Below are 12,738 nucleotides of genomic sequence, written 5' to 3'. Positions count from 1 at the left end.
CAACATTTCCAAGGGCAGGCTCCTCTCCCAGTTTTCCTGAATCCTTCCCTTACTTACGTATCTACTATTTTGTACTCCACAAGTCCTTGATGACAAGAGCCTACAATTAGTTTGCTGTCTCCTTTTTAACTGGGTAGCACAAATGGATAAGCACTCAATTACCAGTTGACAGTTTGGTGGTTCAAACCCACCTAGAGGTGCTTCAGAAGACTGGGGTGGCAATCTGCTTCCAAAGGTGGTGGTTGGGTGCCCTCGAGGCAGTTCCAACTATACAACTGAAGGAAACTGCCTGGTCCTGTGCCATTCTCACAATCATGCCTCAGCCCATTGTTGGAGCCAGTGCGTCAGTCCATCTTGAGGTATTCTTTCACTGACCCTCTACCAAGCATGATGTTCTCCACGGACTGGTCCCTCCTGATAACATGTCCAAAGTACGTGAGACAAAGTCTCACCATTCTCACTTCTAAGGAGCATTCTGGTTGTACTTCCAAGACGTTTGTTCCGGCAATCCATGGTATACTCAATATTCCTTGCCAATACCATAATTCCAAAGGTTTCAGCCTTGAAAACTCTACGGAGCAGGTATACTCTGTACACTTGGGGTAGCCATGAGTAAAAATCCACTCGATGGCAACTAACAAGTCATTTCCCACAACCTCCTTAAGGACAAGAGCCTCAGTATAGTTTGCAGTCTCCTTTCTACCTAGTTCAGTTCCTAGCATCGAGGATGCTCTCCAGACTCATACTTTTTCTGAAAGGTGCCTTCACTCAAGGAAGGCCCACATGACGGTGTTCAGGCTCGAAGTGGATTGGAGGCTACAGGGCGTCTTACTGCGTCACAAATCCTCAAAGACCCTCGTCTCAGCCACGAAGCCAGGGGAAGGGCACCCAGCCCGGGCGTGAGGGGCGGCCCCTGGGGAAGAGGTTTTGATACTCTCCGGCGAAGGCCCAGGCACCAACGATCCGGCCGCCCTACTGGAAGATCGGTCTCACCTGCGGCCCAGGAGTAGCCGCCGTCCCGCCCGGTGGCGCCAGGCCGGGGCTGCAACCCTAGCGAGCAGCTGGCCTCGCCCTGCCGCGTGGGCTCTCACGGTGACCCGGAAGGACTCCGGAAGCGGTTCCGGGGTCAGCACCAGCAGGATGGCGGCGGACACGCAGGTGAGGCGGGCAGCTGCGGGGCCAACGCGGCCAGGGACTGGGCACGGGCGGCGGCCGCTGGGCCAGTCCTTCTCCGACACTCGGCTTCGGGGTGAGGGGCTATGGCGGGCATAGGCTAGGCGGGCGCGGCCCGGGGCTGCCGAGGACCTGCTGCGTACGGCTCCCGGTCCCTCCCGGCCCGGCCCCCGGCCCGGGAGGCGCCGACCGACTCTGGGCTTGAGAAGTCAGGGGCTCCGGCCTCGACTTCTGCTGCTGGGGGCCGGCGGGACCATTTCCCGACCCCGGAGTTGCAGAAGTTTGCCTGCCGAAGTCTCCGCTCCATTTTCCCGAAATTCTCCGGCAGTTAGCTACGGGCCAACGCTCAGTCTTCTTTGAACTTTAAATTCAGCAAATGTTTTTCGGCCACCTACTATGTTTAGGGACTTACAGTACAGTCTTTGGATTCATACAAATCTGGGTTTGAGTACCGCTCGCCCCTCTGTGAAACGCTGGGCTGGTGACTTAACCCCGCCAAGTCTAAGTCTTGTCATCTGTACAATGAGATTAAACTAATACCAACCTTGTTAGGTTTGTTGTGCACAGTCACTGCGATAGAGTAGAACTTGGTATATGTTGACTGTTATTAGGTCCTGAGTCAGATAAAAGAACTCCTGCTACCCAGGAAGACCTATTGTCACCCAAGAGTGGTATCTGTCTGTACCTTGTGAGATCAGGGAAGGGTGGGAAAACCTTTTTTCTCCACCCCAACCTTGTTTGTACCTGTGAGTGTTTTAAGGTGAGAAGACAATGTTAACGGCAAAAAGAAACAGGTTTAAAGGACCACTTGGCTTACTTGGGACCCGAGGGTGATGAGATTAATTGATTTTTATACGTAGGTTGAGGGCAGCAGTGGTTCAGTGGTAGAATTCTTGCTTCCATGCAGGAGACCTGGGTTCAATTCCCAGCCAGTGCACCACATGTGAAGCCACCACCTGTTTATCAGTGGAGGCTCACCTGATGGTGAACAGCCTTCAGTAGAGTTTCTAGACTGACTCAGACAGACTAGGAAGAAAGGCCCGATGATCTACGTCTGAAAATCAGCCAGTGAAAACTCTTGGATCACAACAGTGCAATCCCTGGGGGCTGACTACGTGGCAAATAACAAGAACATATGTAGGCCCTGTCTGCCAGAGTGACCACTTACCTGAACATTCAAGACATTTGTTGAAGGTCTCCTGAGCAGGGGGCTGGTAATTTGTTTTGAGCAGGTTATATGCAATCCTAGAAAGAAAACTTAGTCTGTTGGGTGTTTCTAGAAGATGCTCTACATGCTGAATGTTGATCATTTATACTCAAGTGCAAAGGAAGGCATCTTCCCTCTAGAGGTAGGCAGTGTATGTTGTCCAATATGGTAGCCACTAGCCACTTGGTTAAGTAATAGCCACATGGCTACTTCAGTTAATTAAAATTAAGTGACATTAAAAATTGAGTTCTTCAGTTGAACTAGCCAGATTTCAGTGCACAGTGGCCACATGTGGCTAGTGGCTGCCGGATTGGATGGTGCAGGGAATAGTTACATCCTCACAAAGTGAAATTGAACAGTGCTACTCTAGAGAGAAACCTGTGGACTTTAAAGTTGTTTGCATTGGATCTCACCGACAAATTACTTCTTTGAAGGGTCTTGGTGGACCTTTTCTCAGTTCTGTTCTGACATAGTCTCAAGTGGGTAACATTCATTTTCTTATAAATGAAAAGAAGAGTCTCAAACCTGTGAGAGAAAAGATGGCCAGGAATTTAATATTACCATATGGGAAGACAGCTATGTGGGAATTCTGGGTAGAGAGTGGATTGTATATCTGTATCTATTTTGTCTGTCTCTCTCTCAAACCTAAATAAAACTAGTAAAACCCATTGCTGTTGAATTGATTCTGACTATAGCGACCCTTTAGGACAGGGTAGTGCTGCCCCATAGGGTTTCCAAGGCTGTAATCTTTATGGAAGTTGATTGCCACATCTTTCTCCCATGGAGCGACTGGTGGGTTGGAACCACTGAGCTTTTGGTTAGCAGCCAAGCGCTTGATAACTGCCACGAGGGCTCCTTTTAAAACTAGTGAAGGGTTAAAAAAAAAAAGCCACAAGGATTGGGAGAATGAGGGAGTAGACAAGAGCATGAATTTTTCAAAGCTAGAAACTGACAATGAGTGGTACAGGGTTATGTAGACCAGAGAAAAATGAATCCTAACCCAGCGTATGGGAAAGCTGAGAGCTAGCCTGATAACAATGCAGAATCTCTGAAGGATGGGAGTTGGTGGTATCAGTGAACCTCTCGGAGTGAGGGTGAGTGGGGAGGGGCTAACTTAAGGAGATTGCTTGAAAGTCTGTTTCAGGTGTAGTCACTTCCCCAACTCTCTTCCTCCACCCTGGCAAAAGACTGGAGGTTTTCTCTCAGGAGAGTGTAAACCAGAGGACCACTGTATTGTGAGGGCAAGAGTAAAAAAAAAAAACCCAAACCCATTGCCGTCGAGTCGGTTCCGACTCATAGCAGCTCCATAGGACAGGTTAGAACTGCCCCATAGAGCTTCCAAGGAGCACCTGGTGGATTTCAACTGCCGGCCTTTTGGTTAGCAATCATAGCTCTTAACTACTACGCCGACCAGGGTTTGTGTAGGAGCTCAAATATCCAAATAGAAAGGAATAGAACACGCAAAGCATCCCTTGCTGCACAGTGGTTAAGCACTCGGCTGCTAACTGAAAGGTTGGTGGTTCGAATCCACTAACGACGCCATGGGAGAAAGATGTGGCAATCTGCTTTTCTAAAGATTACAGCTTTGGAGACCCTATGGGGGCAGTTCTATTCTGTCCTATAGGCTTCTATGAGTTGGAATCGACTCAACAGCAACAGGTTTACAACATCCCAGAGAGAAGGAAGTCAGCAACAAAATAATTTAAGAAACTTTCACTGAACTACAGGACGTGTCTCTAGACCAAAAGTGCTCAGCATAATGGGTAAAATTAAACGAACAGCAAAGCACATTATCGTGACATTTAGAACCCTGGGCACAAACACAGTCCTAGAAGCTTCCAGGGAGAAAGGAAAACTCAGGTCTTATACAGAAGATCAGGAATCAGAATTCTTGATCACAGCAGCAACACCGAAAGCTAGAACACAATGGAGAAGTGTCTTCAGAATCCTACAGGAAAATGACTTCAACTTAGAATTCTCTGTCTAGTCAAAGTGTATCAGGTATGAGGCTAGAACATTGCCAGACTTGCAAGGACTCCACAAAATGTAGGATGTGCTTCATCCAGACACAAAAAAGAGAGTATTTTTTGTAGAGAATCACCAGCCCAAATGTGGCAGGTCAGAAAACTCTTGGAAAGACTTCTTCAGGAAGTTGATGGAATACGTGATATGCCTAAATGTCTTGAGATTTAGACAAATGACAAAGAGTTTGGGGTTGAATTATTGATAAGGACAGATAAAACGAGGCATACTGAGGTGAAGTAGGAAAGTGTAGTTATTAACTCCAGGGGAATGAAAAAGCTGTGCAGGATGGAAGCATAATCATAGTTTACTAAGTGGAAGCGGAATACCATTTACATATAATATAGACACCGGGAAGGTAGCTCATGTAAAATTGAGTTATGTTGAGGAAGTGGAGAGGATGGGTGGTAGGGTAGAGAGTTAAGGTAAAAACAAACAAACAAACAAAAAAACCCAAACCTGTTGCCATCTGGTTGATTCTGACTCATAGCGATCCAGTAGGACGGAGTAGAACTGCCCCAGAGGGTTTCCAAGGTTATAGTCCTTACAAAACAGACTGCCACATCTTTCTCCCACGGAGTAGCTGGTGGGTTCGAACTGCCAACCTTTCTGTTAGCAGCCGAGTGCTTAGCCGCTGTGCCGTTAGGGCTCTTTCCAAAAGAAGGAGAACCAAGAACTGGTAGCACAAACAAGTTATGTGGACATAAGGAGGTAACTACCACAGTGATCACCTGGAATTGGTAAAGAAGTTGCCCCTGGGACTGGTTTTTATAGCAAACCTCACGGAATGCTTTGACTTTGACTTGTGTGACTGTATGCACATATAACCATGTATGTATGCCTATAAAAACAAAAAACATTTGAAACTTAAAACAAATTTTATGTAGAAGGCAAAGTTTTGGATGTTAGTTGATTCATTGCCCGTAGTGTTAGAGCAGGAATTTAAGCACAAGAACTTGGCATTCTTTTCTTTCTCTACGCACCCTTGAATCTTATGGTGCTAGTTAAGCCTGCCTGTGAAATACCCTCAAAAGAAAAAGGTGCAGACACCGCTGTGTTAGTTATGAACCCTCCTCACCATCGTGCCCTGCTCTGTTACTCAGGACCTGTGCCCTTTGTAGTCGATAGAATATTGCTCAGGAGCAGATTCTCCGGAATATTTAGGCTTCTGCTCGCACCTTTCTTTATACAGGGGACTACAGTCACGGTAACTTGGATGGGGGTTGAAGCTAAGGATTGTTAGCATCGGTTTATAAACCTAGTTAGTTTCAGGTTTAGTTTCAAATGTGCAGGTGCTGTGGCACTCAACTCCATTCTGAGAAATGACTTCACTTGGTGGAGGCTGTTCCTACATCATCTTAAAATGGCGATTTGATGCCTCCCTCAAGGCTTGTCATGATAGTAGCCCAGACTGTGCTTGGAATGAGAGTTTATGCTCTGCACACATTGTCTCATTTAATCTCTACAACAGTTGTGTCACTTAGGTGCTGTTGTCTGTATTGCATAGATGAAGGAACTGAAGCTCAAGGAGGTGAAATGATTTCACAGAGTTTCCACAGCTACCAAGAGGCAGAGCTGAGATTCAGTCTCTTCACCCTTTGCCTTATAACCACTGTGCTTATGCCCCCCTAGGGATCTGCTAGAATGTGGCTATTCCCCTTGCAGGTGGTTAAAGTGAGACAGTATAAAGGGAACATGCTTGGCACATTGTAACGATGGCGTGGTGGGGGGGCATCTGACCTTCTCTAACTTTGCAAGGGAGAAGGGGAATCAAGATCAACAGCCCAAAGCTGATTCCTATGAGGCTGAGGTCAGATATGCCTCCAACCTTTTTACCAATTCTGATACCGCGTGTCCCTCCCATGGCAGTCTCCTTCTTTGCTGTGTTGATAATTTGTTGCAGTGGCCACACAGAACTCACAGCCCAGAGACTCACAGCCCATAGGGAAGTAACATGTTACAATTCAGGGTCAGGAATCCTTAGGATACAGTGTTTCAATCGGAACAGCCTCTTCTCAGCTGTGCCTGCAGGATCTCTCTGGCCCCTGGAACTCTGCCCTGCTCAGGCAAATGTTACAAAGCTTTTTAGCTCAACCAGTAAGTGCCAGGGGCCACCCTACTCTGCCAGGCTTTGGCCCTAAGGCACTGAGCTTTCTCACTCCATGGGCCAGGAAGCCCACTGTACTGTCGCCTGCCAGTCTCCTGGTTCTCCTGCTTCTGTTTCTCACCATCTCTGGTGTTACAGCTCTCTCTTTCCTGGTTCTGCTGCCTCGGCTGCCTCTCTCTGTCTTCCATGTTACAGCTTCCTTCTCTCTCTCTCCATGTTTCCCTTTAAGCCTAGCGGATGGCAAAACTGACCAGTCCCCTTGCTGATGTTCCATATACCTTATTCGCGTGGTCCCACACCTTATTTGCATTATTAGCAAGCTACCCAATCCCTTTGGGGGGCCACAAGCACCTCATTTGCACAGCCCCACCCAATCATTTGGTGAGAGTTCCAAGACAAGGGTGAGAAAGGCCATATAAAAGTGATCCCATGGCACCTCAGGCCACCCCCGGCTTTTCTAGCCATGGTCCTTTCATACTTGGAGGATAACTTTTCCCTCCCAATCGTTTTACCAGTCCAAAACAATCATTAACAATTAGTCCTTCAGTAGGGCAAAGAGTCCTTGGGATGTCCTTACTCAGATACCAGCCATTCAAGTCTGCAACAAGTATTCATCTAATCGGGTCAGGTACTCCAAAAGCCGCTTCTGCTTCAGCCTGTCTGGCCTGTGATAACATTTAACTGAGAGGTTATTGCCTTGCTCTGAGTCTTGAGGTTTCAGCATAGCAAAAGCTTTAAGGGACTTTAGGTTTGGCCACTGTACTCCAGTGCAGCAATGTCGTCCTCTTAGTCTACTCTTTCACAGTTACTGCTTTTACAATCACAGTTTTTATAATCACAGTTAACCCTGTTAATAACACAACTGAATCATATAATCCTATCAGCATCTTTCCCACCCTCTCTTTCCTAGACACATCAGGAAAAGAGGAAACTCTTCAGTGGATCTTCCCTTGTCTCCCTCATTTTGAGTTTAAGTACACTTAGTAAGCCAGCCACTTTATGCCTTTATCTCTCCCTGTTTTAGATAGTCAGTGTTTGAGTTGCCCATCCCTAGTAGTTAGGAGCTCAGCGGCTAACCAAAGGGTCAGCAGTTCGAATCCACTAGCCACTCCTTGGAAACCCTATGGGGCAGTTCTGCTCTGTCCTACAGGGTTGCTATGAGTCAGAATCACCTCCATGGCAACAGGTTTATCAAACCAGTACTCTGAGGAGGCAAGCATGTTCCTTGGTCTAAGAATCTTCTGTTCCGGTTGGAACTTTGAGCATCTGCGTCCATAAACAAAGTCCAGTCCAGAGCAAGCCACTGAATTGCATCAATCTATACCAGCTCACAGTGTCAAACATCTTTCTTATCATTCTCTTGGGTTCTGGGCAGCTCATCCATAGCCCCTGTGGCCTAGTTCAGTGGGTGCCAGTGGGACATGTCCAAACCCAGCACATCTCTTCATTGCTGTGCCTCACCCACTTCATTCATGGCCCCATGTGGTCACCTCAAATGAAAATACCAGGCTGTCTATTCACTGGCTACCTTTAACTTCCAGTCCTGGAAGGGTGTTCTTCATCTTTTTAATTTTTTTATTGTGCTTTAGGTGAAAGTTTACAGCTCAAATTAGTTTCTCATACAAAAATTTATACACATATTGTTATGTGACCCTAGTTGCAATCCCTGTAATGTGACAGCACTCTCCCCCTTTCCACCCTAGGTCTCCTGCATCCATTCAGCCAGCACCTGTCCCTTTCTGCCTTCTCATCCCACCTCCAGACAGAAGCTGCCCGTTTAGTGCCATGTATCTACTTGAACTAAGACGCACACTCTTCACGAGCATTATTTTATGTTTTATAGTCCAGTCTAATCTTTGTCTGAAGAGTATGGCATCTGGAATGGTTTTAGTTCTGGGTTAACAAAGAGTCTGGGGGCTGTGTCTTCTGGGGTTCCTCCAGTCTCAGTCTGACCATTAAGTCTGGTCAATTTGAGTTCGGCACCCAACTTTTCTCCGGCTCTGTCAGGGACTCTCTATTGTGTTCCCTGACAGGGCTGTTATGGGTGGTAGCCGGGCACCATCTAGTTCTTCTGGTCTCAGGCTGATGGACTCTCTGGCTTGTGTAGCGCTTTTGTCTCTTGGGCTAATATTTTCCTTGTATCTTTGGTGTTCTTCATTCTCCTTTGCTCCAGGTGGGTTGGGACCAATTGCTGCATCTTAGATGGCCACTCGCAAGCTTTTAAGACTCCAGACGCCACTCACCAAAGTGGGATGCAGAACATTTTCAAAATAAACTTTGTTATGCCAGTTGACCTAGATGTCCCAGAAGGGGATTCTTCTGATGGGCACTGACTTTTCCTGTCTTGATGCATCCAGTGGCAAACTGCGTTCTAGATTTCAAAAAGCAAAACAGTTATTTTTTTTCTGCAGGTCCTTCCTTCAAATGCAAATTTCCCAAGGCAAGATTCTAGGTGGGGTTTGGGTTTTTGACTTAAGTCCCCAGTACTCTATACACAGGGCTACTGTGTTCATTCAAGGAAACGCTGGTGGCATAGTGGTTAAGAGTTATGGCTCCTGACCAAAAGATTAGCAGTTCAAATGCACCAGCCAGTCCTTAGAAACCCTATGGGAGACCCTATGGGGCAGTTCTTCTCTGTCCTATAGGGTCACTATGAGTCAGAATGGACTTGATGGCAACCTTTTTTTGGGGGGGGGGCTTCCTGCATTCCAATCAACAGCCTGTGTTTCTTTCGGGCAAATCCTAGTTCCCCTTTTAGCATATCCAATCGAGTGTTGACTGAAGGTGGAGTTGCACATTCTTTGTTATCTGTAATACCCAATATTAATTTCTATAATATATTTAGATCTACATTACAACAGTAGATAGGAGAAACATTCAGTATCGATAGTACATTCAGATAAACACATAAACTTTTAGAAAAACATTCTGATTTTATTTCCACCCTTTGACCATCTTCCTATTCATATTATGGCCTCAGGCCTCTGGCTGGGTAGAACCAGGTGACCCTGGCCCCCTCTCAATTATCTCTAACCACCCTGGCACTTGCCCCAATGCTATGCGACTTTTCTCTCCTCTGCCATAGCATAACATCTCTCACTTTCCTTTCAGCTGTTACAGATAATAACGAAAGTAGCTGTCTAGAATCAAAAGTTTCACTTCCCATGCCCCTTTGTTCTTTCTTTTACAAAGTCCTGGGTTTTCATGAGTCTGGAGTCATTGCAACGAATCCGGCTTCTGACGCCAACTGTAAGAATGGTGTGGCAGGGGCAAGAATGGCATGGTGGGGGTATCTGACCTTCTCTAACTTCATAAGGGGGATGGAGAGTCAAGATCAACAGCCCAAGACTGATTCCTATGAGGTGGATGTCAGACATACCTCATCTCGTCAACCTTTTAGCAGTTCTGACACCAACTGTCCCTGCCGTGGCATGCTCTGCTTTTCTGCTAGGTTCAATAATTTGTTGCAGTGGCCACATAGAACTCACAGACCGTACTATCAGTTATGGGGTTTATTAGGAAAGTAACTGTTACAGTTCAGGTTCCGGAACACTCAGGATACAGTCCTTTGACCAGGATAGCCTCTTCTCAGCTGTGTTGTAGTCAGGTGTCTCTCTGGTCCTCGGCTGCTGAGCCCCTTGGGCCCCTTGGACCGTCTCTGGTCTCTGTCCTGCCAGGCAAGTGTTATAAAGCTCTTTTAGCTCTACTGATAAGTGTCTGGAGGCACCCCACTTCTCCAGGAAGCCTTGGCCTGAGGATGCTCAGCCTTTGGACAGGAATGCCACTGCACTGTCTCCTGCTGGTGTCCTGGCTCTGCTGCTTCTCTCTGTCTTCCATGTTACAGCTCCTCATTCTCTCTCCCTGGGTCTCCATTTAAGCCTAGTGGCATGGCAAAACTGACCAGTCCCCTTGTTATGGTTCCATACACCTTATTTGCATAGCCCCACCCCCACAACAGTGCCATGCACCTTGTTTACCTTATTAGCAAGCTGTCCAATCCCCTTGGTGGGCCACAGCATGTCATTTACATAGTTCCACCCAATCATTTGATAGGAGTTAAAAGACCATGATGAGAAAGGCCACATAAAATTGATCCCATCGCACTGCACACGTAGTAGGCCCTCACTAGGTTTTGGTTAATTCCAAAGGATATTTTCTGTCCTGAGGTTGTTGCCTTTTACCTTGCCCAAGCTTACTAAGTTATATTAACCGGTTGACTGGTTGGGTGAAAGTAGTGCTTCTTAACCAGGAGTGTTTTTGTTCCCAAGAGGCATTGGGCAATGTTTGGAGACATTTTTATTGTTCTAACTCGATGGTTGGGGAGGGAGGATGGAGCAGCTGGCATCTAGTGAGTAGAAGTCAGGGATGCTGCTAAACAAATTACAATTCATAACCCAGCCCCTGTAACAAACATCTGGCCCCAAATGTCAGTAGTGCTGAGACTGAGAAACCCTGAGTCAAAGGGATCCTCCCTGAATTCTGCTGCCTCACCCCTCATTGTTTTGTTGTCTGATTGGTGAAATTTTCTCTGTGGGCTTGGCTTTCACAGGTTTCTGAGACACTAAAGCGCTTTGCAGGGAAGGTGACAACAGCCAGTGTGAAGGAACGGAGAGAAATCCTCAGTGACCTGGGAAAATGTGTTGCTGGAAAAGGTATGCCTTTTTCATCCATGAAGCCTGGAGACCATTCATAGTAAATCGTGTTCTCTGTTTAGAATGGTGCCTTCAGTTTCTGTATTTGCTTGTTTTAATGTGTTAAAAACTTCTCTCTTCAGGTTACTTGGAGTATTGGAGAGTTTATCCATTAGGTACCAAAGCTTTTTATAGTTTTAACTATTTTGATTGGAAATATTGCTAAAAATTTCAACAATCTTTCTTGACTAATTTACTGGATGTGCAAACATGTTACCTGTAGCGTGGGGCACCATTTTTCCCAATTCGTGTTCCACGGGCACCGTAAGCTGTTAATAGGTGATTGGCCAGTAAGGGATCCTAACGTCAGATAAGTGTGGGAGATGGCTCACTTTCTAATCCCCTCATGGAGATTCACAACGTACTCCAGGAAGATGTTTCGACTTCGTTAAGCTTTCTTTAATTCAGTGTTTTCCTGGGACCTCTTTTTTGCTGAATACCTGCTGAGGGCCTGGGGACCATATTTTGGGAAATGCCAAGCACGTGTGGTTATATACCGTCACTGAGGGATATCCCTGTCAGGATCTGTAAGACTATTTTGCCTTCACACAGTAAATCTTAATGAGTTTTCCGAGTATCTTTTTCATCTGCTGGTTTTTACCAGACAGCATTGGTTCTTACAGAGTGGTCCCCACACCAGCAGCTCTGCATCCCCTTAGCACTTGTTAGAGATGCAGAGTCTCAGCTCTGCCCCAGAAACCCCGGGGTAGAGCCCAACATCTTTGTTTTTAACAAGCCGCCTCAGTGAGTTGGATGCTACAGTTTGAGAACTACAGCCATAGAGTCAGACCTTCCTATCTGTCTGCTTTCACTTCTAATTGGTAAAGTCTTGCCCTGCTACCCTTCTTTCTCACCCAAGTTGTAGTTTCCTGCTTCTGACCTGCTGTCCTGAGCAACATACCCAAGCTTGTTAAAGTTGTGTGTAAATTAAGTACATTGCTGTTTGTAAGCTTCTAAGAGGTTCTCCTGTGTATTAGTGCTTTAGTGTATGAGTTTTATGGCGTCTTCAAAGGTCTTTCTGGTCACTTTCATAACAGGGTACTAGTCAAACAAGGCTGCCAGGTGGCCGAATTCCAGATAGACAGTAGACTGGCTGTCTGCACCTTCTGACCCATAATGTGAGACTCGCCCTGCTAAATGACTGCTGAACACTGTACTTCTCTTTTCCCATTTTTTGGAGGAAGGAGTTTGACTCATGAATGGGTGAAGTTTATGAAGTACTCAGGGCCTTTTCTGGTGATTTTACTCTTCACTCACCCTGCAAACGCCAGCTCAGGGTGAATTGTGTTTGTAATGTGCTCAGGAGCCTTTGATGGGCTTGGTGATTGTGGAAAGCTGACTAACTCTCTGTGCGTGGAATCCCTCATCCATTGCAGACTGATGGTTTCCTGGCCTTTCCTTTTGTCAGGGTAGCAGGCAGCCAAGTTAATCACCGAAGGTGGGGGGAGATTTTTTTCAGCCCCGCTGAGTGATCTGAGGACTTTCTCAGCGCTATCTGACCCTGGGTGCAGGTGGTCAGCATGGCCCATCTCAGCCTG

The 12,738-nt window shown here is 46.6% G+C and overlaps 1 protein-coding gene across 4 annotated transcripts in view; it reads left to right on the top strand.

Annotated features, from left to right (window-relative positions):
• Positions 1–1,044: 1,044 nt before the first annotated feature.
• Positions 1,045–12,738, top strand: part of GCN1 (GCN1 activator of EIF2AK4) — a 66,706-nt gene continuing 55,012 nt past the window's right edge. For 2 of the 4 annotated variants that reach the window (XM_064272276.1, XM_064272278.1), the window contains exons 1-2: positions 1,046–1,158; positions 11,059–11,161. In XM_064272276.1, the coding sequence (XP_064128346.1) occupies positions 1,141–1,158; positions 11,059–11,161 (121 nt within the window). In that variant the 5' untranslated portion in view covers positions 1,046–1,140. Of the gene's footprint in view, positions 1,159–11,055; positions 11,162–12,738 lie in introns of those variants that run through there. The other 2 variants (XM_064272277.1, XM_064272279.1) reach the window with 2 other exon arrangements.

This window comes from Loxodonta africana, chromosome 19 (assembly GCF_030014295.1).
Source record: "Loxodonta africana isolate mLoxAfr1 chromosome 19, mLoxAfr1.hap2, whole genome shotgun sequence".
Classification (NCBI taxonomy): domain Eukaryota; kingdom Metazoa; phylum Chordata; class Mammalia; order Proboscidea; family Elephantidae; genus Loxodonta; species Loxodonta africana.
This window is presented reverse-complemented; position numbering and strand designations above follow the sequence as displayed.